This window comes from Ornithorhynchus anatinus, chromosome 7 (genome assembly GCF_004115215.2).
Source record: "Ornithorhynchus anatinus isolate Pmale09 chromosome 7, mOrnAna1.pri.v4, whole genome shotgun sequence".
NCBI lineage: Eukaryota > Metazoa > Chordata > Mammalia > Monotremata > Ornithorhynchidae > Ornithorhynchus > Ornithorhynchus anatinus.
The window spans coordinates 65,302,756-65,329,764 of NC_041734.1; the positions used below are offsets into that span (position 1 = coordinate 65,302,756).

A 27,009-nucleotide genomic window follows, 5' to 3' on the forward strand; every position below is an offset into this window, starting at 1 on the left:
TGGTGTATTGCAAAAGAAAACAATATTTCCCTTTCAGTGTGCAAAGCCATTATTTTCTCTTTCCCGATGCTACTTGGCGGTGCCCTTGGACCAACGCATTTGCTGGATGAGAGATGATGCAGGCAGGCGGGGTTGGGGAAAACAGAGATGCTTTCACACTAGCCACTTGTACTCCCCTTTAAGGGCTGCCTGGTTACCATCCTGGGAAAGAAAATCTCTGCATCCCTCCCCTTTAATTCCAATTCATTGTTAAAGCCCAGAGCCAGCTAATCTTTCCAGACCTGTAGGAGCTGATCGGGAGGCGTGCGCGACAAGAGGAAAGATTCTCTCTGAGCTCCTGGGTAAGACCAACCTGCTTCTCCACCGAGATGTGGGGACTTGGCCCGGTACGGGAACAGCTGGCCAGACCGGGGTTTGGGGTGAGGGGTGGAGCCCCCGGATTTGGGGCACCATCATCGGGATCGTTGGGTCACTGGGGGGCCAGGGTGCAGCCTCATTACAACCGGGATTCCTGGCATTCCAGAACTGCTCCTGGCGCGGGGGACGAGCTGGCGAGGCAGGGGGGAATTGCAGTGGGCAGAGATGCCCGGTGCGCAGCAGGTAGCAACTCTCTGCATCATTTCAGGGTTGTCCCCCCCGACCTCGACGCCTCTCCCTAAGGGCAGGGGTCCGGGGGGAATCCACTGGCGATGGAGAGGGTGTGGGGAGCCTCCCCAGACTGAGCCCGAGAGCTGGACCTTGGTGCCACGCCGATCTGCAGCGGTGCTGCTCGGACCAGACAAACCCCTCAGACACTGGGGCTTCTCCTTGCCACCCCTTCCCTTTTCAGTCAATCAATCAGTGGTATGTAGTGGGCAATTACGGTATGCAGAGCAGCAAACTGAGCGCTTTGAAGGGTGTCATAAGAATCAAACTTCCAGAGAAGACGGTTCAAGTCTGCATTTGGTTTTGTTTTTCCCCTGCCTTTCCCTCCCCCTTTCCTTCCCCACGTAACTTTGACGCACGAACATTAAGGCTACGGTTCCAGAGGGACCAGGTGGGACCCCTCCTCCAGTCCTGGAGGTGCCTCGGGGGGACCTCTATGAGGGGCTGTTTATCGGATGCACGGACCGTTGGATGTGTCGGGTTCCAAACCCGTGTTGGAAGCCCCCAGCGGGGCAAGGAAGGGTCCTTTCCTAGGTCCTAACCCTCCCGGGACCAAGCTGGGCAGGGCTGGAAGGCAATAATTTTGGGTTGCCTGGTCTTATAGCAGAGCCCCAAAGTAGGTCTGCGTAGCCCTTTCTGTCCAAGGCCGGTTCCCCTGACCACTGCGGGTGTGAACCGTGGACTAGGGGAAGGAAACGTTAGAGCCAAGTGAGAGGGAGAGTGACAGAGGTGAGGAAAGAGGGACAGATGAGACAAGGAGAGAGAGGTGGGACGTGAAGAGAGGTAGGGCAGAAAAAGACAGTGAGCAGAGGAGAGAGCAAGAGAAAGGGAGGCAGGTAGAGAGACACAGAGTGGGACAGAGAGGCAGAAACAGCAAGGAGAGAGAAAGTAGCAGGGAGACAGACTGGGGAAGAGAGAAAAAACTGGGGAGAAGGAGAGTCAGAGAGTCTCAAGGAAAGAGAGGTAGAGAGGGAGGGAGAGGAGAGAGGAGGAGGAGAGCGAGAGAGGGGAAAGAGGGGCAGAAAAGGGGAGGAGTGGGGGAAGAGAGGCAGAACGGGGAAGAGGGGGGGAAGAGAGGCAGAGAGAGGGAAAAGACGGGCAGAGAAAGGGGGAGAGGAAAGAGAGATGGGCAGAGAGAGGAGAAAGGGGAAGAGAAGAAGAGCAGAGAGAGGTGGAAGACAGATGAAGAGAAAGAGAAAGATGGAGAAGAGAGAAATAAAGACAGCAGAGAGGAGCGGGGAGGGAGCTCCGAAGAAGCAGGAAGGGGAGGTCAGTGATGTGAATGATGGTGGTGGTGGTCCCTCTTGGGCCACATGGCAGGATCCAGAGGCAGGAGACTTGCCAGTTTGAGTTTGGTGCAGGAAGCCCACAGGCTAATCTTACGTGTCCCAGGGCAGCAGTGGTGGGGGAGGGGTGGCTCAGAGTTCACAGACGAGTTCTTTTCCTGCCATGTGGGACATGGACTGTGTTTGACCCCAAGGTCTGAGATCTAACCAAGCACGAAGCACAGTGCTTGACACATACTAACCCCTTAAATATCTCAGTGACTGTTATTATTCTGGTCTCCAGGGATGGCGTATGAGAAAGACAAGATGACGTAGGGAGGAGTGAGGTTTCGAAGGGACTCATCAACCCTAAGGCCAGAAATGACAGAAAAGTCACTCATCAGTCATTCAATCGTTCGTATTTATTGAGCACTTATTTTGAGCAGAGGACTGTACTACGCACTTGGGAGAGTACAAAAGAACAATGTTGTACTGATAGTCATATGTCACATCCAGGCCTCCATGACAGATGGGTGTCAAGAACTGTTCTGCTCTTAAAGATGGATGCCCGGGAAGGGGGTTATTCAACCATCTTGGCTCACCCATTTTTCTGTCTCATTCCCAGATCTGTCCATAAGTTCTTCCTGATGTAAGATGACTTCCCACTTGACAGATTTTAAGCCATTCCACTTGTTCTGTCCCCAGTGGAGATATCTTCCTCCAGGGGCTGACCCTAAGGCCTCATTTCCTTATTTGCTTTCCCTCTGTGTGGCCTATATACTTGGATCCGTACCCTTTAAACGCTTGTTGGGCTTCCCACCCCAAGCTCCACTACTGTTTTATGTGCCTGTCTGTGTACGTTCCCATTTCCCCCATCAGTAATTTATTTTAATGACCGTCACCCCCTCTACACTGTAATCTCCTATGGACAGGGAATGTGTCTGCCAACTGTCAGTCAGCGAATCATATTTATTGAGTGCTTACTGTGTGCAGAGTACTGTACTAAGCTCTTGGAAGAGTACAATATAATAAATGGGTGAGCCAAGGTGGTGTATAACTCCCTTCCCTGGCATCCATCTTTAAGAGCAGGCCAGTTCTGACACCCATTTGTCATGGAGGCTTGGATGTGACAGATGACTATCAGCATAACAGTATAATAAACAGACATATTCCCTACCCACAATGAGCTCACATTCTAGAGGGGAAGACAGACATTAATATTCTACTGAATTGCTCTGTCCCACGCACCTGGTACAGTTCTGGGAACGCAGCAATCGTTCAATAAGCTCTTGGATTTTCGTACCAGTAAAAGAGAGGATTGTGGTGAGCAGAGGACGAGGTTGGACACTGATCGAAGGCAATGGACACCAGCAGAAGCACTTAGTACAGTGCTCTGCACGCAGTTAAATGCTTAATAAATACGATGGAATGAAAGGGTATATGGGCAACCGGTTTAGACACGATGAAAACAGAAGAGGAACTTGGTGTCTTAGAGACAGGAGGAGACACGTAAAGTGGTGGTTCAGACCTAAGGGCTTTCTGGCCGTGCAGGTGATAGAACCCTGAGGGAAGTTATAGAGTCTCCATCCATGGAGAAATTTCTAAAACCATAGAGGGATCAGGCACGAATGAGCTAACTACTCACCTGCCTGCAGGCAGCTAATGGTGAGGACCACATAACTCGACCTCAAGCTCTGGGTGGTGTCCTTTCTGCTCCAACTGAGCTGCAACAATCTCTCACCCGAAAGTGTGAGGCTCCGTGGCGTTGCCAAGAAGAAGACATGGAAGCTTTGCCTATTTTGGTGAGAGGAGCAGTCAGAGCTCATCCTCAACCCTATGGAAAAGGGAAGGAAAGGGATCTTCCGTGCATTTAGATGCTAGACTGAGAGCAGTGATGCATTTGAAAATAATTTCCCACTGAAACACACACACATACACACACGCAGGCACAGACCTAGACGCTCACACAAGAACTGGAAAACACGTAGAAACAAACATATAAATAGACAAACACACTGTCAGGTTCAGTCACACAACATCACGGACCCCGATACACACACTCTATCTCTCACATAGGGATAGGAACTCTGTCATGGAAACACACACACACACTCACATTCAGACATATATACACTCTCACAGGGACAGAGACATACACGCATACCCATGGAAACACGCAAGCAAACACTTATAGGGGCAGAGCTAGAATGAAATCTCTCAGGAAATAAATGAGGAAAAGAAAGCCAACACCACAGTGAATGAGCCACAGCACGAGAATGAACTGAATGACTGACCGTATGTTTTGTTTTCTGTCTCCCCCGTTTAGACTGTGAGCCTGTTGTTGGGCAGGGATTGTCTCTATCTGTTGCCTAATTGTACTTTCCAAGCGCTTAGTACGGTGTTCTGCACATCGTAAACGCTCAATAAATATGATTGAATGAATGAGTGAATGAAGATGACAGATAAACAGAGGAAAAGTGTAACAGATTTTACATCTGGGAAGGGAAGGCAGGAGGGGAAGGAGCTGCCAGTCCCAAAACAGGTTAAAAATGGTATTCATTAAATGCTCACCAGGTGCCAGGCGCTATACTAAGCACTGGGGTAGATTAAAGCAAATCAGGTTGGACACAGTCTCTGCTCCACATGAGGCTCACAGTCTTAATCCCCATTTTCCAGATGAGGGAATTGAGGCACAGTGAAGTGAATTTACTTGCCCAAGGTCACGCAACAAAGTGACAGAGCTCGGATTAGAATCCAGGTCCTCCTGCCCCCAGGCCTGTGCTCTCTCAAGGCTATGCAGGTGAGATGATGGAGACCCTAGAAACTTCAAGAGGCTATCATGTCCATCCCTCTGCCGCCAGGCGAATCCTTTCCCTATAATTGAAGGGCCCCACACAGCCCAAATGAGCAGGGATGGCAAAACCCTCCAGTCCTCTCAGGATCCGAACTTGGCTGGACTCCTTCTTCAGCCTCAGTGGGTGAGTATCGGAAAGGAAGACCCTTCACTGTTCTTGGCTTAGCTCCGAATCTGGTGAGAGGGGGCTCAGCTAGGATCTGGAAGACTGGAGAAAAAGGAGAGAGAAAAACAGAAATGTTTAGTATTGGGAGTATTAAATAAGAAGCCGAATAGACACTAAGAATCTCCATATTTACAAAAGGCTATAATGTGGCCAGCTGGTCTTCATCCTCACGGAAGAAATAGCATAAAATTGCAGCAAGATGGATGTAGGTCAAACAAGAAAAAGCTTCTGAAATCAATCAGTGATGTTTATTGAGCACTTCCTGTATGAGGAGTACTCTACTAAGTGCTTGGAAGAGTAAAATAGAGTTGATAGATATCATCCCTGCCCTTGGGGATCTTACAATCTAGGTGGGGAGACAGATATTAAAATAAATTTTAGGTAGGGAAGCAGCACTGTTCAGATGATGATGATGTTTGGTATTTGTTAAGCGCTTACCATGTGTCAAGCACTGTTCTAAGCGCTGGGGAAGATACAGGATGAGCAGGTCAGATACAGTCTCTGTCCCACACAGAGATCGCAATCTAGGAGGGAGAACAGGTATTGTTCATTTTATAGATGAGAGACTGAGGCACAGAGAAGTGAAGTGACTCGCCCAAGGTCACGCAGCAGACACATGGTAGATCCAGGATTAGAACCCAGGTCCTCTGACTCCCAGGCTCAAGGCTCCGTCCACTAGACCCCGCTGTTTCTCTGCTCCTCCCCACCAATCTGCACTAGACTCACTCCAAAATCCAATCGTGCTCTCGAGAAAGCATCCGGAGCAACGTTTCCCGCCTCTGGAGGGAAGGGAGGAATATAATAATAATGTTGGTATTTGTTAAGCGCTTACTATGTGCAGAGCACTGTTCTAAGCCTGGGGTAGACACAGGGGAATCAGGTTGTCCCACGTGGGGCTCACAGTCTTAATCCCCATTTTACAGATGAGGGAACTGAGGCACAGAGAAGTTAAGTGACTCGCCCACAGTCACACAGCCGACAAGTGGCAGAGCTGGGATTCGAACTCATGAGCCCTGACTCCAAAGCCCGTGCTCTTTCCACTGCGCCACGCTGCTTCCCCTATATATACTGAATATACAGTTTGGGCTTCAGTGATACATCATTGCTTAGGGGCAGCCCAGCCTGTGGTCCTGCCTGGAGGCAAAAAGATGTCTAAAATGCCCTCTGGGATACCAGGCCAATTAAAGACTCTAGAATGTTCTTTCCTTTGGATGTGAGGGAATGGAGACTATAGTAATGATTGAAAACTCATAGATATGTGAAATGCCACACCCCTGAAAGAACGAGAGGGAGCCTTGAAGGAGATTAGAATGTGGGCTGATTGGAACTGAATGCCAAACACCTCCGCTTCCATCTTGACTTGGCAAGAAAACAATAGAGCTTTTTTTTTTCCTGATCTGAGAATGATTTGCTTGATTCCATGGTGTGTTACACCGTGTCCCCTCCTCCCCCTCCCAAGGCACACAGAAGTGAAGGACGCGTTTTATTGACGAATAGAGCGCTAACTCAGAGCTGGAACAGCCTTGCTGCAGAAAACCTGAAAACTCCAAAGCCAAAGGTTTTCCACTGCTTATGCCTTGAAGACATTGTGGTTTCCCATGCTCTCAGGATTATGAACTGGCCTGGTGTGCATTGAGGAGACGTATAGCATAGCCTAGTGGATAGAGTACAGGCTTGGGATTCAGCAGGACCTGGGTTCTAATCCTAGATCTGCCATTTGACCGCTGTGTTACCTTGGGCAAATCACTTCACTTCTCTGGGCCTCAGTTACCTCATCTGTAAAATGAAGATTAAGACTGTGAGCCCCACGTAGAATATGGACTGTGCGCAACCTGATTATCCTGTATCTACTTCAGCGCTTAGTACAGTGCCCGAAACACACGAAGTGCTTAATAAATGCCATTTAAAAAAAAGAGAGAGAGAGAAGAGAATCCAGAGGGCCAGTCCCTACCCATAACTTGAAGACCCTTTCTCCATTCTTCCTGCTGAAGCCACCCCACCAGAATTAAAAACGGCAATCCCGGGACAGGGTATGACTTATTTTTTTCCCCTCACTAATCGCCCAAAGTCAAAAACCTGGTCTCCAGGCCCCTACCAGGGAGTTCTGCTATGGATTTTTCTGTTCCTACCATGAATGATAATAATTGCAGTGCATTTACAATGGGCCAAGCGCTGTGTTAAGCACTGGGGTAGATACAAGATAATCCAGTCTGGTACCCTGTACCACAGGGGCTCACAGTTTCAGCAGGAGGGAGAACAGGTATTGAATCCCCATTTTATGGATGAGGAAACTGAGACACAGAGAAGTGCCATGCCCAAGGTCACACAGCAGACACGTGGCAGAGGAGGGATTAGAACCCAGGTCCTGACTCTGGCATTTAGGCTAATTCTCAAGAGAAATCTCTTCTTCCTCCTCATCTTCTGCTTCCTCCTCTTTCTCGCCCTCCTTCTCTGAGCCCTCCCTCAGCCGCAGCTCCACCCTGGTCCAAGGGCAGAGGCTCACCCAACCAGCACACCTTAGTGGAGAGAGCACAGGCCTGGGAGTCCGAAGGACCTGGGAGTTCTAATCCCGGCTCTGTCACACATATGCTGTGTGACCTCAGTCAAGTCATTTCACTTCTCTGGGCCTCATTTACCTCATCTGTAAAATGGGAATTAAGAGCGCGATCCCCATGTACGTCCAACCCGATTAACTTGTATCTACTCCAGTACATAGAACAGTGCTTGGCACAAAGTTAGCGCTTTAACAAGCACCGTAATTATTATTAGCCTTCCTCGGCAGCAGTTCCAAGAGCCCTTTAGTTTAGCCATGTGCATTCTGGTCTTGCCTCCCCGTGTTGAGCGTGGGCAGTGTCATGTGGGCAGCATCTTGCAGCCTTCGTGATTCATGGTTTGCATTTAATCAGTGTTTCTCCATCTCTTCCGGTTGTGGGGAATTTAGAACACCACAGGTGGCAGTAATCCAGGGAGTTTTACCAAGTAGCAGACGCTCTCTTTCTAATGATGCTTGAACGTCTCTTTCAGACCAACAAAAGCGAACCTCACTAAGTGTCATTCCCAGATATGCACTTGAGATCTGGATCTCCCATTCAGACCTGAGGAGCCTTGTTCCCCAAGCTGATGAGCTGAGGAACAAATTTCCCAGCTTCCCTCACTTGAGATCGCTACCAACAGAGGACTGTGCTCTACCTTGGGCCACGATCAGCTCAGGGGGCAGTTTTATGACCCCAAAAAATTCCCTGTGGAAAATAAATCTCTATTAAACTCAAGCTTGTGTTCTGGATATTGTCACTGACTCAAACATATATCTACTTGCATGTTGTATATTTTATTATTGATGAATATATATATATATATATATATATATATGCACACAAATATATATATATATGTACATACATATATGTAAAATTTAATTTTTCTGAGCCTCAATTCCCTTATCTGAAAAATGGGGATTCAATACCTGTTTTCCCTCCTACTTAGAATGTGAGCCCCATGTGGTACCTGATGATCACGTAACTACCCCAGCACTTAATACAGTGCTTTGCACATAGTTAAATACCACAGTCACTATGTTCCAAGCACTGTATTAGGAACAAGATTAATATCTGTCCTACATGGTGCTCACAGTCTAAGTAGGAGGGAGTAGAATGCGATCCCCATTTACAGATGAGGAAATTGATGCAAAGAGAAGCTCAGTAACCCCATGGTCACTCAGCAGACAAGAGGGGGATGTGGGCTTAGAACCCAGCTCCTCCGACTGCGAGGCCCAGGCTCTTTCCACCTGGTCAAGCCGCTTCCGAGACAGACTTTATGTGATCCCCAAGCCTTGATTTGTCAGGATGAAAAAATGCCTGGTGGCCCTCAGCCTTCACTGCAGTTCTGGGTTGTGGTTTTGAGACAATAGAGGTTCAGCCTCAGAGATTTCTGAGCATGAGTCTCTGGAGGAATGGGGAGTCACTTCAGTTGGGTTTTCGAAATGGACAACTACAGGGTTGCCTCCCTCCAGATTGGCTAGTCAAACCATATCTTCTGGCCCCGAAGAAATATTCCCCTATTAGAGTGTAAACTCCTTGAAGGCAGGGATTTTGCCTACCAACTCTAAACTGTGAGCTCGTTGTGGGCAGGAATGTGTCTGTTGTTATATTGAACTCTCCCAAGTGCTTAATACAGTGCTTTGCACATGGTAAACCCTCAATAAATACAGTCAAATGAATGAACTCTTCTCGAATTGTAAGCTCTCCCAAGCACTTAGTTCAGTGCTCCGCACACAGTAAGCACGATAAGCAGCGGAGCCCGTCATTTGAGGGTGGGACTTCCTGAAGCCCCCGGTAGCTCCTAACCTTAATCCACCCTCTTTTTTTAATGGCACTGGTTAAGCGCTTTCTATGTGCCAGGCACTGTACTGTACTGTAACTGAGGCCCAGAGAAATTAAGTGACTTGCCCAAGGTCATACAGCAGACAGAGAGCAACAGTAGATGCTCTCGCCCAGGACCGCCAAATTGGTGACGTCAGCGCTGATGTCGGAGACGCTGCTGATGAGACAAAGGCAGTTTTTAACAATGTTTTAGAACTCTCCACCTTTCCCTGATGCCCAAGACAATAATAATAATAATAGTGGTATTTGTCAAATGCTTACTATGTGTGCCAGACACTGTACTAAACACTGAATTTGAATTTGACCCAGTCCCTGTCCCGCATGGGGCTCACAGACTTAATCTCCAAGTCTCCTGGCCCAGAAGTGTCCTACTAGAGAGGTGTGAGGGAGATAAGGAGGGATAAGAGATCTTTTTCAGGCCAGGTGAGAGAAGTATTAAAGTCACATTCTTCCAAACTCAAAAATTCCTTCACAAATTCACCGAGTTGACTGGGAAGCGGCTCTTCGGTAGAATTTCTGACTCCAGGCAGGTCACCCTAGCTAGGGCCCTACCGTCAAGCAAAGCAGTCTCTTGCTCATCACAGATAGTCGGGCGTTCTTTTCTATTCTGAGAAATCTCCAGGGAAAGCGATGTGTGACAGAGCACAGAACTGGGTGGCAGGAGGCCTGAGTTCTAATCCCAGCTCCACCACTTGCCTGCTGAGTGACCTTGGACAAGTCCCTTAACTTCTCTGAGCCTCAAGTTCCTCATCTGTAAAGGATTCCATAACTTAGACTGAGAACCCCATCAGGGGGACAGAAACTGTGTCGAATTTGATTAACTTGTATCTACCCCGGTGCTTGGGCACTTGGTAAATACTTCAATTCTATCATCGTCATCAACATCATCATCATCGCTCTCTCCATCTTCAGTATCCTTCTGAAATCACACCTCCTCCAGGAAGCCTTCCCTGATTCATTTCTACTCTCCCAGGTTATCTTCCCCTTAAAGTGCCACTTCTGCCTTCAGCACCACTTACGCAGTTGTGCGATCACTACCGCCTGAAACACTTTCATCCAATTCCGCACATCCTCCATTACTTAAGAACTAACTCTTACACATCTCCCCCTTTCCTTCTCCCTCCTAACTGTAAATGCCTTCCTGTCCGTCTCCTCCTTGAGGAGGATCAATAGTGATAATGATTGTTACATTTGTTAAATGCTTATGCTGTACTGAGAAAGGGACTAAGCAGTGAGGTTCAAACAATGCAATCAGATCAGTCAATGATACTGATTGAGCTCCGAGAATTGTACTTAGGTACTTGAGAGAACAGTACATTACGGTCTGTAGATATGTTTCCTGACCAAGAGGAACTTACAGTGTAGCAGGGGAAACGACATTAAATAAATGCATTACAGATATGTAAATAAATGCTGGGGGACTGAGATGTGGTAAATATCAAGTTCTTAAAGGGTACAGATAATAATGTTGGCAATTGTTAAGCACTTACTATGTGCCAGGCACTGTACTAAGCACTGGAGTAGATACAAGTTAATTTGGTTGGACGCAGTCCCTTGTCCCATATGGGGCTCACAGTCTTAATCCCCATTTTGCAGATGAGATAACTGAGGAACAGAGAAAGAAAGCCACTTGCCCGAGGTCGCACAGCATGAAGGCAGCAGAGCTGGGATTAGAACCCAGGTCATCTGACTCCCAGTCCCACGCTCTATTCACTAGGCTGGGTTACAGATCCGATTGCAGAGGCGACGCAAAAGATAGAGGGAATAGGGGAAAAAATAGCTTAATCCAGGAAGCCTTCTTGGAGGAAAGGTGATTTCAGTGAGGCTCTGAAGGTTCTACTCCGGGCTCTGCCACTTGTCTACTGTGTAACCATGAGCAAGTCACTTAACTTCTCTGTGCCTCAGTTACCTCATCTGTAAAATAGAGATTAAGACTGGGACAGGGACTGTGTCCAATCTTACTCTTTTTATCTAACCCAGAGCTTAGTATAGTGCCTGGCGCACAGTAAATGCTTAAATACCATTAAAAAAAAGATGAGCCAGAGGTGGCTTGCTTGGAATCGTAAGTCAGGGGTGGAAAATGAGGTGCTGGAGGTTCAGATGCAGGCAAGGTTTAATTTGAGAAGCAGCATGGCCTAGTGGAAAGAGCATGGGCCTGGAAGTCAGAGCACCTGGGTTCTAATCTTGAGTCATCCAGGCACCGGTCATATCACTTTTCTGGCCCTCAGTTTTCTCATCTGCAATATGGGGATTCAGTACCAGTTCTCCCTCCTACTATGAGCCCCATGTGGGACCTGATTATCTTGTATCTATCCCAGCGTTTAGCATAATAATCTTAATTATGTGATTTGTGCCAAGCACTATTCTAAGCACTGGATAATTATGGCATTCCTTAAGCATTTTTCATTCAATCAGTAGTATTTACTGAGCTCTTACTCTATGCCGGGCACTGTACTAAGAGCTAGGATGGATACAAGCTAATCGTGTTGGACACAGTCCCTGTCCCATGTGGGGCTCACAGTCTCAATCCCCATTTTACAGATGAGGTAACTGAGGCACAGAGAAGTCAAGTGACCTGGCAAACCAGGATTAGAACACAGGCAAGCCAGGATTAGCAGGCAAGCCAGGATTAGAACACAGGTCCTCTGACTTCCAGGGATGTGCTCTTTCTACCAGGGGAAGGGTTGATGGTAAGGAGAGAGATTTAGCATGAGGACATTATTGTGCCTTTACATATTGAAATACGGCATTTGTTAAGCGCTTACTGTGTGCCAGTCACTATAATAAGCCCTGGGGTAGATCCGAGCAAATCAAGTTGGACACAGTGCCTATCTCACGTGGGCCTCACAGTCTCAATCCCTATTTTACAGATAAGTTAACTGAGGCACAGAGAAGTGAGTGACTTGCCCAGGGTCACACAGCAGACAGGTGGCAGAGCCAGAATTAGAACCCATGACCTTCTGACTCCCAGACCCATGCTCCATCCTCTACGCCATGCTGTTTTTACATTACCATACGTGCTGCTTTTACATTTATATTCCCTGGAAGGATGATGGAATTGTATATTCCCAGCGCTTAGTACAGTGCTCTGCACACAGTGAGTGCTCAATAAATACTATTGAATGAATGAATGAATTGCTACCACCTCGCAACAGGCAGCTGCTTCTACCGCCGCATGGTCCCTGGCCACCACCAATCTGCAAGGTCAGACCCGAGAACTTGCGGACGGTCGGTCGGTCTCTACCAGACAAACACGGGCCGGGGGCGGATTTTCCCACAGAGATACGTAATCATCCGGTGCCAAAAATAGAACCCGCCAAACAAGAGCAATCAGTCCCAGTTTGGCTGCCACATTTTGCATTTCAAAATCAGATGGGTCATTCTTTCTTCTCCTTTAGTAATGTGCAAGTGACTAAAAGCCACCCACCTACCCTGCTGTTCTTCAAGTCTTCCAGCTACTAAGTCAAAACTCTGTCGTGCCCGAGAATTCCTTTCAGGGTGACTCCCATGTAGGCGTTAACGCCGCCTTCCTGACCTGCCTTAGTTTGGACCTCTCCAGGGCCAGTAACTCACTCTGTGGCCCCCGAAGACTCTTCTTAGCCCTCGTCATCTTCTCGGCCAGAGGCAGGCTACTTCTCAGCAAGTTTGTCAAAACACCCAAATTGCACCAGATGGAATGCAATCACACCAGATGGTTGAGGAGGTTTCAACTCATTCTGAGAGATCTGAATTAACATCAGTGCAGTTTTCTCTTTCTACACCCCCAACCTGAGCATATGCTTCTCTGATTCCCTCTGAGACTGGGAGCCCAGTGTGGGGCAGGGAGCATGTCTGACCTGATGATCTTATAATAATAATAATGTTGGTATCTGTTAAGCGCTTACTATGTGCAGAGCACTGTTCTAAGCCCTGGGGTAGATACAGGGTAATCAGGTTGTCCCACGTGAGGCTCACAGCTAATCCCCATTTTACAGATGGGGTAACTGAGGCACAGAGAAGTGAAGTGACTTGCCCACAGTCACACAGCTGACATGTGGCAGAACCGGGATCCGAACTCATGACCTCTGACTTCCAAGCCCGGGCTCTTTCCACTGAGCCAATTATGTTGTTCTGTTATGTCATACCTATCCCGGCTCCACCACTTGTCGGTCGTGTGACCTTGGCCAAGTCACTTCATTTCTCTGTGCCTCAGTTATCTCATCTGTAAAATGGGAATCCAGACTGGGAGCCCCATGTGGAACAGAGACTGTGTCCAACCCGATTAGGTTGTATCTACCCCAGTGCTTAGTATGATTCCTGGCACACAGTAAACACTTAACACCATATATTAGTATTACTATTATTACTACCCCGGTTCTTAATACAGTGCTTAGAACATAGTAAACATTTTACAAATCCTTTATCATTTTTACTATTGATTCCTAAAAACATTTTCAGTGCAGGAAGGTCAATATTCAGTGGGAGCATTTAATTCCCCGTGAGATCTTCGTAGCCTAGAAAATCAGGGGAAGTTGCAGTTTGCGTGATAATTCAGGAAAACTTGTCTTTGGGCCCGAATTATTCAGATACTTGCCATTGTTGACGATTGTGGTATTTGTTGAGCGCTTGCTATGCCCTGTACTAAGCCCTGGGGAACATTCAAGCTAATCTTGTAGGACACAGTCCCTGTCCCACATAGGGGGCTCACAGTCTAAGAGGAGAGAGAGCAGGTATTGCCTCTCAGACTGCAGATGAGGAAACTGAGGCACAAAGAAGTGAAGTGACTTGCCCAAGGTCACACAGCAGGCAAGCAGCAGAGTGTGCCCTGGTAACGTGACCTTTTAAGTCCGTTGCCAGGGAGACCCGCCAATTCTTCTTCTTCTTCCTTCCAGATCCCTCAGCGTCAACTCTGGAGGCAATGGGCCACAAGGAAGAGGATGACTGTAGTTCTTGGAAGAAACAGACCAACAATATCCGCAAAACCTTCATCTTCATGGAAGTGCTGGGATCGTAAGTACTGGCTCCGGGGTCCCCGGGAAACCCAGGCAGCTTGTCCCCAGAAAATGACGATGATGATGTTGCAATTTGTTAAGCACTTACTATGTGTCAAGCACCGTTCTAATCGCTGGGGTAGATAGACACTAATCAGGTTGGACTGTCCCTGTTCCACATGGGGCTCACGGTCTAAATCCCCATTTCACAGCTGAGGCAGCTGAGGCACAGAGAAGTTAAGAGACTTGCCCGTGATCACACAGGACACAGACGGCGGAGTCGGGATTGGAACCCAAGTCCTTCTGACTCCAAGTCCGTGCTCTATCCTCTAGGCCATGCTGCTTCCCAAAGCAAAGGGGTCTCTCCAGAGGGAGGGCCTATTGTGAAGCTGGGCATGGGGGCACGCTGGTGGTCTCCTACCAGCCTAGACTCCGCCCGGTGACTAAGCTCTGTCCTACGGATCCTGGAGGTGCTTGCTCTGTCAGGGGCTCGGGGTGCCATTTAGTGATCCAGAGCTGGCATTCCCCCTCTGCCCAAAGTCAGGAGATTGGCCTAGGACGTCTCCGGAGAAAATCCAGGGAATCCTGTATTCTAACTGACGCTTTCCTCTCTGTGTGGTCTCACAGCCACTCTCCTCTCCCAACCCCTTCGCTGAAAAATAGCTGTGAGCTGACCAACTGACCTAGGCTGTCTGGGTTTAGAGGAGCGATCCCTCAGCTGAGACCCCCCTACATGGATCACTCCCAGTTTATGCAAACTTGACTCTGCCACTTTCTGTGGGTGACAACTCTCCACTGGCTACCCTGGCCCTTCCGCAAGCGGAGGGGAAGGCAGCTAACCCACAGGGGCTGGGCTCCGGCCCCAGGATCAAGCAGGAGAGCTAGCAGATTGAATTCCTCTCCAAGACCTTGGAGACTTTATGTGACCATGGGAAAGTCACTTTAGAACAACAATAATAATAATTATGGGATTTGTTAAGTGCTTCCTATGTGCCATACGAAGCCCTGGGGTGGATACAAGCAATTCAAGTTAGACATGATCCCTGTCCCCCATGGGGCTCACCATCCCATTTCCCATTTTACAGATGAGGTAACTGAGGCACAGAAAAGTGAAGTGACTTGCTCAAGGCCACTCAGTAGACAGGTCAGCGTGGCTCAGTGGAAAGAGCACGGGCTTAGAGGTCAGAGGTCGTGGGTTCTAATCCCAGCTCCGCCACCTGTCAGCGGAGTGACTCTGGGCAAGTCACTTAGCTTCTCGGTGCCTCAGTTCCCTCATCTGTAAAATGGGGATTAAGACCGTGAGTCTCACGTGGGACAATCTGGCTACCTTGTATCCACCCCGGTGCTTAGAACGGTGATCGGCACATAGTAAGCACTTAACAAATACCAACATTATTATTATTAATAATAATAATATTATTAAGAGGCAGAGCTGAGATTAGAACCCATGACTTTCTGACTCCCAGGCCTGTGCTCTACTCACTATGCCAGGTTGCTTCCCTTATGCCTCAGTTTCCTTCTCTGTGAAATGGGTATTCAGTACCTTTTCGCCCTCCCCCATAGGTTGTGAGCCACATGAAGGATGGGGACTGCGTCCAACATGATTATTTTACACCCACCCAAGTGCTTGGCACATAATAAACACTTAAATGCCACCACTATTTTGATCAAGAATTGGTCTGCAGAGAGAAGTGGAGATGGAGGGAGGCAATAAGGAGGGAGGGAGGGAGGTAGCTAACTTTCTCTTGAGGCTGAGGGATCGGCAGAAGATTTGCCGAGCCACAAAGCCTTCTACAGTCAAGGAAAATGGTACAACAGAACTCCTGAGGGCAAAGAGCTTCTGGGAACAAGAGACCAAAAGAGAGATGCCTGGGGTTCACTGCCTGGTCTGCCAGGAGACGGGCAGATGGGTTCATGGCCTAGCAGGCAGAGCCCTATACAAATCGTCAGGAGATCTGGGTTCTAATCCTGGCTCTGCCACTTGTCTGCTGTGTGACCTCGGGCAAATCTCTGCACCTCCGTTTCCTCATCCATAAAATGGGGATTCCATACCCTTTCGTCCTTAGGCTGTGAGGCCCACTTGGGCCTGTGTCCAATCTAATTGTCTATTTCAAGGTGTTTGCTTAACAAATACCATCGTTATTGTGGCCCTTCTGATGCCTCTGGTGCGTAAGGAACTACAAGTCGGTTATACGGCTATATTGTACTCTCCCAAACTCTTAAAACAGTGCTCTGCACACAGTAAGCGTTCAATAAATATGATTGACTGAGTGACTGAATCTCTGGAATTAAGGTAGGCGCAAGGGAGGACCAGTTACTCAGAAGGCTTAGGGAGAGACATCAGTGACCTCCCCTTTCCTCCTCCTCCGGCTTTGTGTGCGTCAGGATCAGCGATCAATCCTCCAAAATTGGCACCCTGGTGCGGAAGAGGAGAGGTGACACCAGGGTCGGCTCCAGCCTTGGGCTGGAACGGGATCAGTGCAGAGTCTCAGGTCTGTGTGTTGTTATATGGTACTTTCCCAAGCACTTTGTGTAGTGCTCTGCACACAGTAAGCACTCAATACCATTGATGAAGATGATCAATTTTAGCTTCTAGAAGAATAACATCTCAGTGTATCAAAAAAAATAAAAATGAATACCCAGTCTTCTCATCAGAAAGGTCCCCATCTGAGTCCTACTCATAGAGGTCTTGCCTACAAAAGAAAATCTTTTTTAAGAGAGAATTTTGTCTGAAATGGGCACAGAGCAAATCTAACATTCTGCTTCAACCCTAAAAACCTGGGAGACAGGGGACCCGGCTTCTAATCCCGACTCCACCACTTGCCTGCTGTGGGACCTTAGGCACGTCACTTAACTTCTCTGTGTCTCTACTTCGTCATCGACGAAATGAAAATTCAATATCTCTTCTCCCTCTCCGTTAGACTGAGTGCCCCTCATGGGACAGGGATAGTGTACAATCTGATTAACATGTATCTACCCCAGGACTTAGGACAGCGTTGGGCACAGAGTATCTGCTTAATGAACTCCGTAATTATTGTTCTGTACATCTCAGTATCTTAATTCTAAAGCATTTTGTGTCTGCCTGGTAAATGCCTCCACAGCAGAAATCGTGACCTCTCCCAGATGCTTAATACCTCTCTCTTCACCCAGTGAGAGCTCAATAAATCTGTGAGGGATTGATTGATGTTGCCCAACCCCTGTCTGAAGCAGAGGATTGGGGTTAGAGAGGAGATTGTAGAATGTTTGCAGTATATAAATGTTAACCCTACATATTCCGACTGCAGACCCCCAAAGAGCTTGGGGAAAATTTGAAAGAAATAAAATATGGGGACCCCGCCGTGGACGAGCTCATGATCTAATGGGAAGGCAGCTGATGTTTATAAAAAATGATAAACAAGCCATAGTTAAGGGAATACAGATGTAGCAAATATATAAAGAAAATGATAATACGTGTGTACCGAGGTGGCTGGGAGGGTGTGGTCAATCTTTGGAAGTTGGGGCATATCCAGTTTGGTGAAGGTCAGCAAAGAGGGTGTTACAAATTGGGGGTGGGGGGATGGGGAGGGGCGTGTTGGCATAGGCAGTGACGTAGGCAGGAGGTAGGAGAGTCAAGAGTGAGGAACGGATCGGAGGGTAGTACGGAAGACTCTCAGAGCGTGAGCTGGGGTGATTTAGTAATAACATCTGTTGAGCACCCACTAAGCGCAGTGCCCTCTATTAAACACACTTGTAGTGCAAAACAGTCAGTCCATCGGTGGTATTTATCGAGCACTTGCTGTGTGCAGAGCACTGTACTAAGCACTGGGAAGAATAAAATGTAGCAGAGTCGAAGGGGTGGGAAGGCTGCAGCGGGACCCTCGCCTTCACTGCCCTTTCCTGCTCCACCAGTGAACCTCTCCTGCCCCTCCGGAAGCCCAAACTGCATCCCCACAACCCTACTAAGTGGTCCCCGTGCTGCCGAGCCGGGGGCGGAGCGGATTCCGGGGCGCCCACTCTCCATCTTCACCGCCCCACCTGTCACATATCCTGCCCCGGACACCGAACACAGCCACTGCCCCCAGGGAGCTTGCACTCTAATGGAGGACGTTGTAGTGGGAGAAGGAAGAAGATAGGTAAGACAGACCAGCTGATGGAGAATCTTGGAGCCAGAGGAGATGCTAAGGTGGACTGGCTGAGCACTAGGAGGAGAGGTCCAGGCTGACTGGTCACAGCATCTCCATCAAACCTTCATGGAGGCATGGCCTCCAGATCTGACCCTACATAGGAGAGGAGGGTCTCAACTCTCCCTTAGTCTGGCCTTCCCAGACTAAACTCCTTTTCCTTTTCCTCAGATCTCCCTCCCCTCCCACCTCTCTGACTCACTCCCTTTGCTCTACTCCACCCCAACCCACAGCGCTTGTGTGTATATATATATATAAGTGCATATATATATATACACACATCTATAATTCTATTTATTTATACTAGTGCCCGTTTGTTTTGATGTATATATATCTATCATTCTATTTATTTATATTGATGCTACTAATGCTTGTTTACTTGTTTTGATGTCCGTCTCCCCTCTTCTAGACTGTAAGCCCCATGCGGGCGGGGTACTGTCCCTGTTGCTGAGTTGTACTTTCGAAGCACTTAGTTCTGTGCTCTGCACGCAGTAAACGCTCAATAAATATGATTGAATGAATGAATGATTGAACTTCTGAAGGCGCTTCCTGAGGGAAGTATTTGAAGACGTTTCCTGAGGGAAGTATGGATGAGTGGAGCTTTGAAAACACTTCCTTTTGGCTCCCATCATGTTAAAGCAAATGTTTCTAATTTGGAAGTTCATTGGCCCAGTCAATATTTTTCAAAGAAGCAAATATTTGGGCTGTTCAGAGGTGCCTGAGTAAGCCCACGACTTCTGGAGCAACATTTTGTTCAGAAAAAAAAAATTGACTAAGTCGCTGATGGCTGAAAGTCTGGATGCCTGGATGCTAATCTCCCCCCAAAATGCACTGCATCCAGACTCCTTCTTGCCTCCAAAGAAGCCGTCTAAAGCCTTTGACTATTTAAAAGCCATCGTTCTTCGTTCACTAACAGCCTCAGGGATGGGAATGCCAATTTGGATAAAGAACTAATGTAACATAATGAATTGCAGAACTTTTCTGAAGCTTTTACCTTCCCTTCTTCTCTCCAACCCACCATTTCCCTTGCACACACACACAAGCCCTCTTGCAAGAATGGAGAGAGTTTCCAGAGTTTTGTGTATGACTTTGAGGAATTCGCTGCTGAATGAATTGGTTCCTCTAGTGCCAGCTTGCTCAATCAGTGGTATTTATTGAGTGCCGACTGTGTGCAGAGCACTGTATGAGCACTTGGGAGAGTACAATATATCAGATTTGGTAGACAAGTTGCCTGAAAGGGGTTTAACAGTTCCTCGTCTCTTTCTGTCTTTCCTACTTTTCCTCCACAAACCCCTTCTGGTTTTGCACTGGGAAGCAGGATGGCCTTGTGAAAAGATCACAGCCTTGGTAGTCAGAGGACCTGGGTTCTTTTCCCAGCTTTGCCATTTGTCTCCTCTATGGCCTTGGGCAAGACACTTCACTTCTCTATACCTCAGTTTCCTCCTCTATAAAATGAGGAAGAAATATTTGTTCTTCCTCCCCCTTAGTCTGGAAGCCCCACCTGGGAAAGGGACCTTGTCTAATCTCAGTGGAAAAGAGCTTGGGCTTCGGAGACAGAGGTCATGAGTTTGACTCCCGGCTCTGCCACTTGTCAGCTGTGTGACTGTGGGCAAGTCACTTAACTTCTCTGTGCCTCAGTTACCTCATCTGTAAAATGGGGATTAACTGTGAACCTCACGTGGGACAACCTGATGACCCTGTATCTCCCCCAGCGCTTAGAACAGTGCTCTGCACATAGTAAGCGCTTAACAGATACCAACATTATTATTATTATTAATCTGATTATCTTCTATCTACCCCAGTGCCTAGTAAGTGCTTAACAAATATTGTTATTATTACTTAGAGCTCACAATAATCTGATCCTCTTCTTTTGCCTGTATTCCTTTTCCTGCTCCCCTAGTTTTAGATTTCCACTTCTCTCTGGAATATGACTCCTTCTTTATTGTACTCTTTCAAGTGCTTAGTACAGTGCTCAGCGCACAGTAAGCACTCGAATACCACTGACTAATTGATTCCATTCCCTCAGCTCCCTTGCTGAAACTCAGTGCTTCTGAATACTGATTCACTTTCCCGTGGAAAAAAAAAACTTATCCGAAGCCAACAATCCCCAGGACAGAGACGGTGTCTAACCTGATTATCCCATATCTACCCCAGCACTGAGCACAGTGCTTGGCACATAGTAAGCATTTTTTTAATGGTATTTGTTAAGCACTTCCTATGTGCCAGGCACTGGAAAAATATCACAATATTATTAGGGTTTTCTACATTCACCTGTAGCTCTTTATGGCCAGAGCCACAGTAGGGTCTAGTGGATAGAGCACAGGCCTGAGAATCAGAAGGACCTGGGTTCTAATCCTGACTCTGACACTTTTCTGCTGTGTGAAACCTTGGGCAAGTCTTTTAACCTCTTCGGGACTCAGTTCTATCATCTGTAAAATGGGGATTAAAATTGTGAGCCCTATGTGGGACAGGGACTGTGTCCTACCTGATTAACTTGTATCTACCCTCTGTGCTTAGTATGGTACCTGGCACATAGTAAGCGCTTAACAGGTACCATAAAAAGAACTCTATATCTTCCCTAGGCACAGTGGCAGAATGCCCAGCTGGGTCTTAGAAGGACCTCAGAACTGCACTGTAATACGAACATAATACTCTCGGAGAAGCAGTGTGGCTCAGTGGAAAGAGCCCAAGCTTGGGAGTCAGAGGTCATGGGTTCTAATCCCGGATCTGCCACTTGTCGGGTGTGTGACTTTGGGCAAGTCACTTCACTTCTCTGTGCCTCAGTTACCTCGTCTGTAAAATGAGGATTAAGACTGTGAGCCCCACGTGTCTCATCACCTTGTAACCCCCTAGCAGCTAGAACAGTGCTTTTCACATACTAAGCACTTAACAAATACCATCATTTTTTTTCTCACACCACATACCTCCCTGGCTATGACTTAGAGCAAATTATTCTGGACCTAAGAGAAATCAGACAGAAAGTCCTTAAGAAATGAAATGGCCACATCTCATGGGATTCTGTCTCTGGTTGTAGGGGAAATTTAGGGGGTTTGAGGATTATATTCTTATATATATTTATATATATAGTCTGTGCCTATGGGGAGCAGTGAGAGATAGGATACTTTGGTTGGGGGAGTAGGCTCGTGCAGATTTTTACAGGTTGGTGAAAATCATACCTAACCACAAGGCTACTTCAATAGATCATTCAAGAGGCTCTCCAGCCAGAAGCATGTTTCCAGCTGCCGAGCTCAGGGGCTGAAAAGGCTTCTCAAGACAAACAGAGATGTAAAGTCCCGGCAGTAGCATCATCAATAGTATATTTATTGAGCGCTACTGGGTGCAGAGCACTGTACTAAGTACTTGGGCGAGTGGGGAAGCAGCGTGGCCTAATGGCAAGAGCACAGGCTTAGGAGTCAGAGGACATGGGTTCTAATCCCAGGTCCACCACTTGTCTGCTGTGTGACCTTGGGTAAGTCACGTAATTTCTCTGGGCCTCAGTTACCTCATTTTTAAAATGGGGATTAAGACTATGAGCCTCAAGTGGGACAGGGACTGAGTCCAACCTGATTACCTTATATCTAACCCAGTGCTCAGAGCGGTGCTCGGCACATCGTAAGAAGTTAACAAATACCATAATCATTATTACAGTATAACAGAGTTCACTGACACCTTTCCTGCCCACAACCAGCTTTACAGGCTAGAGGGGGAGACAGACTGATATAAATAATTTATAATATGATTTTATTTATCCGTAAATAGAGTGGAGCAAATGTCAACCAATCAAAGGCACTCACTAAGAGATTACCATGTACAGAGCACTGTACCAGTCGCCTGGGAGAGCACAACACAACAGAACCAGCAGACATGTTCCCTGCCCTCAGCACTGGGTAGACTGTGTGACAATCTAGCTAAATGGGTGGGCCAGGCCAGGAGCGACTCTGGGCTGGGGTTGGAGGGTATGGGGAGGGGAGGGAGGAAAAGAGAGCCTTGCCTTCTTGTAAGGAGTGGGGCACCAAACACAGAATCCAGGGCATGAGGTGAAAACCAAGGGGCGACAGGAGGGCGGGAGAAAATGTTATCCAATCTTCTTAGTCCTGCCACAGAATTAGCTCTGACTGGGGGTAATCTGATCACACCCAGGTACAGGTGATGTGGATGACCTCCTTGGCCCCAAGGCCAAGAGAAACTTGCCAAGACAGCTACCCAGGGGCCTGCCCCAAGCATGACAGCTTCACAAACAGGAGCTCGGTTCCAAATCTCTCATTTTCACCTACTAAAATCCACTCCTATACCTGTGTGCCAAGGTCTGCACTATTGGTGGTCACTTCTTCAAGGGCAGGGACTGTAACTTGCCTCAGAACTCCTGGTATAGATGAAGGAGAACCTATCCTTCACAGGGAATGTATCTATTTATTGTTATATTATACTCACCCAAGTGCTTAATTCAGTGCTATCTGCACATAGTAAGCACTCAATAAATACTACTGACTGACCTACTGTCTAAACTGAAAATGCACTAGAGAAGTAGCTTGGCCTAGTGGATAGAGCACGGGCCTGGGAGTCCAAGTACCTGGGTTCTAATCCTGGCTCTGCGACTTGTCTGCTGGGTGATCTTGGGCAAGTCACTTCACTTCTCTGTGCCTCAGTTTCCTCATCTGTAAAATGGAGATTAAGATTGTGATCCCCACGTGGGACAGGGACTGTGTTCAACCCAATTTGTTTGTATCCACCTAAGTGCCTGGCACATAGTAGGTGCTGAACAATTTCCATCATTATTATTATTACAGGAACGGGGAGGAGAGGTCACACCCTAACCCTAACCCTTAACTCTAATCTCCTCCAGGTGGTTCCTGGAGACGCTCCATACAGCTGGTGAAAAGTCCATCTCCATGTGATAAATGTGTAAGCTTGTTGTGGGCAGGGAATGTAACTACCACCTCTGTTGCACTGTATTCTCCCAAGCGCTTAGGAGAGGGCTCTGCACACAGTAAGCACTTAATAAATACCACTGATGATTATATAAGCACACAATAACACACCCATATCAAGGTCACAAGAACATTTTGTGGAATCCAGGTCCTCTCGGTCATTAGTGGGGGCAGGTAGCAAGGCCTGTGAAAAAACCCCTGAGTCCTCTGGCTAATTATGGGTGTTGTGGAGTGACACTGGAGACTAATTATCACCTGAACGTTGTCTGACTTGGTATTTAACTTGGGACAATGCTTTCAACTGGTGCAGGCTAAATTTTTCCTCTTGGTGCTTTCTTTGCAGAGGAGCCTTTTCAGAAGTTTTCTTGGTGAAGCAAAGGATGACTGGGAAACTCTTTGCTCTGAAGTGCATCAAGAAGACTCCCACCTTTCGAGATAGCAACTTGGAGAATGAAATAGCTGTCTTGAAAAAGTGAGTCCTCGCTTGGATTTGGGAGGCATGAGGGGAAGGCTTAGGTATGAATCTTTTCTTCGCAGTTTTCCTGTGAAAACCCTACTCCGGGAATGACACTCTCATGGTCCACATACTTAAACCACCCCAAGAGCAAGAGGTTCATTCTAGTCTTAAATTCCAACAGGAGAGATTTCAGTAACTCCTCTTTTCTAGAGCGAAACCTCTTCTAGATATCTAACTTCAATCCCTCCGGCTTCAGGGCAAGTCTAGCCTTTTTGGTTCCAGTCTGCAGCGGATTATTATTGCCAAATGCCGTCGAGTCATTTCCGATTCATAGTGACTCTATGGATATATTTTCTCCAGAACATCCTGTCTTCTGACATCCGTAACTTTGTTAACGATTCTTCCGTTAACGTTGTTATGGTTTCTATCTATCTATCTGCTGGTCTGCCTCTTCCACATTTTACTACTAGGGGAAAATAACTAGTCAACTATCCTCTGAATAAAACTCCTCAGATGTTCTTTAGCCCAGACTAAATAACCCTCATTCTTTTCACTTTTCCTCCTCAGTTTAGAAGAAATGCTCTTCTAGCAGAATTAGGGCACTGGCTCCCCAAGAGTGAAGGAACTGGGTTTCTTGATCTTTCAGTATCATGCCCAGTGCATCATGAATGGTGAATAACTATTAATGTTGCTCCTCCCCACTCCAGAAAATCTTCAGGGCCTGTAAAAGCAGAGGGCAACTAGCCCAGGGAAAATTAAATGGTCCTTGGACTAGAATCAGGGGATCTGGTAGGATGAGAAAAATAAATCTCTTTTCTCTTTTCAGAATAAAGCATGAAAATATTGTGACCCTGGAAGACATCTATGAGAGCTCTACACACTACTACCTTGTCATGCAGCTGTAAGTAGGAGTGGAGCCTCACTTCCACCAGACAAGGAGCAGAAACAATATTTATATGTCAAGATTTTGAGGGCGAGTCCAGGAGTGAAATGATATTGGTAGAGTGGCCTTCGGGAGGTCACTCTGCAGGTGCATGAGGAGACTGAAGACCACTCTCAGTAATCAATCAATGGTATTTAATGAGCACTTATGCGCAGAACAGTCAGTCAAGCATATCTACTGAGCACTTACTGAGTGCAGAGCACTGTACTAAGCACTCGGAAGAGTACAATATAACAATATAACAGACACGTTCTCTCCCCACCATGAACTTTCAGTCTAGAGGGGCGGACAGACATTCAAATAAATAAATTTACAGCTATGTACTTAAGTGCTGTGGGGCTGGACAGAGGGATGAATAAAGGGAACAAGTCAAGGTGATGCAGAAGGGAGTGGGAGAAGAGGAAAGGAGGGCTTAGACAGGGAGTTTAGGGCACTGTACTAAATGCTTAGTACTAAGTACTAAGAGTACAACAGAATTAGCAGACACGTTCCCTGCCCAAAATGAGTTTAGCAAGGTCCTGTGTAATTCATGATCCATAGTTATGACTCAGTTTTACACCATTGGCTAGTTGGGGCATTGGTTAAGCATTTACCAAGTGCCAAGCATTGTGCTAAGCATGGTGTGTAGCTACGAGATAACAAGATGACAGAGACCCTGTCACTCATGAAGCACCCAATCTAAGAAGGCGGGAGAGCAGGTTATTTTATCCTCATTTTTCAGATAAGGAAACTGAGACCCCGAAAGGTTAAGAGGGATTTACCCAAGGTCACACAGCAGAGGAGGGGAAAAATTGGGATTAGAACCCAGGTTTTCTGACTCCCAGACCCATGCTCTTTCCAGGAGACCACATTGCCTCTGACCTGTGAAACGGAACCAATGTCATGTACTCTGGTGGAAGAGTAGCCTCCATTCAGTCTTCAGCCCTAGTCTCTCCCTCCTCTATAATAATAATAATAATAATTACAGTGTGTGTTCAGCACTTACTAAGTGCCCAGCACTATTCTAAACACCAGGGTAGATACAAGGTAATCAGGTTGTCCCACATGGGGCTCAGAGTCTTAAGCCCCATTTTTCAGATGAGGGAACTGTGGTCCAGCGAAGTAAAGCGACTTGCCCAAGGTCACATAGCAGACAAGCATACTTTCCTCCCCTTCATACCCAGAAAATAGGGCCTCTTCAACCTTTGGGAGGGAGGGGTGCCTGATCTGGGCTGCCTGATAGTACCCTCTCTACACATCCCAGGCCCATTACCTCAAGCTATGCAACCAAGGGGCTAGAAATGGCCCCAGCTGTTTTGGAGAGAGCCACGAATGTGCTGTGCCCTGTGGAGGGCCAGTAAAAGGCTTGCTTTGGCCCAAAGGTAGTGAGGGAGGCCACCAGGCTTCCTCTGCCCCAGGCTCACAAGAGCCTTAATCTGACCGGGCATAGAACTTCATAAAGGTGTTTCAGACACCATAACAGTCCAGAGCGGTGTTCGGGAAAAAATTCTAGTCACCCTGCTAGAAGTGATTTGCCCAAATCCAGAGCAAGATAGCTCATAGCTCCCTCAAGCCTCTTTTCAGCATTCCCCTGCCCAGTAAATAATCGGGCATTTCAGCCCCTTGAGTCTCCACTTGGCAGTGCTGCAAACAGACAATTTGATCGGTGCTGCCAGACGGAAGCAATAATCTTTCAGAGGCCCTGAGCTGTGTGCTCCAAAATCAAATGCAGATTAGTACGCCATCTGCATATTGTTTAAAGTCAAAATACGTGGAACACCCCCTCCCAATATTCCCTCCTTCCTCCAGTCCCTCTCCTCCACTGTCGATCAAACAACTGGTATTTGTTGAGTGCTTATTGTGCGCAGAGCACTCTTACTAAGTGCTTGGGAAAGTATAATACAGCAAAGATGATGGACACGGACCCTCCCCACAAGGACTTAATTCGCTTTGGATTCATTCATTCATTCAATCGTATTTATTGAGTGTTTTCCGTGCACAGAGCACTGTACTAAGCGCTTGGAAAGTACAATTCAGCAACAAACAGAGATCAGTTTAGGGTAGCCAGCGTGGCTTAGTGGATAGAGCTCGGGCCTGGGAGTCAGACAGACCTGGGCTCTGATCCCAGCTCTGCCAGTGCCTGCTGCGTGACCTTGGGTAAGTCAATTTACTTCTCTGTGCCTCAGTTACTTCACCTGTAAAATAGGGATTAAAACTGTGAGCCCAGTGTAGGACAGGGACAGTTACCTTGTATAGACCTCAA

General features: G+C 47.3%; 1 protein-coding gene across 1 annotated transcript in view; it reads left to right on the forward strand.

Moving 5' to 3' along the window:
* Positions 1–218: 218 nt before the first annotated feature.
* The window catches only part of CAMK1G (calcium/calmodulin dependent protein kinase IG), a 40,670-nt gene continuing 13,879 nt past the window's right edge, over positions 219–27,009 (forward strand). Inside the window, exons 1-4 of the mRNA XM_029069947.1 lie at positions 219–341; positions 14,181–14,298; positions 23,711–23,839; positions 24,651–24,725. Of these exons, the coding sequence (XP_028925780.1) occupies positions 14,207–14,298; positions 23,711–23,839; positions 24,651–24,725 (296 nt within the window). The 5' untranslated portion in view covers positions 219–341; positions 14,181–14,206. The remainder of the gene's footprint in view (positions 342–14,180; positions 14,299–23,710; positions 23,840–24,650; positions 24,726–27,009) is intronic.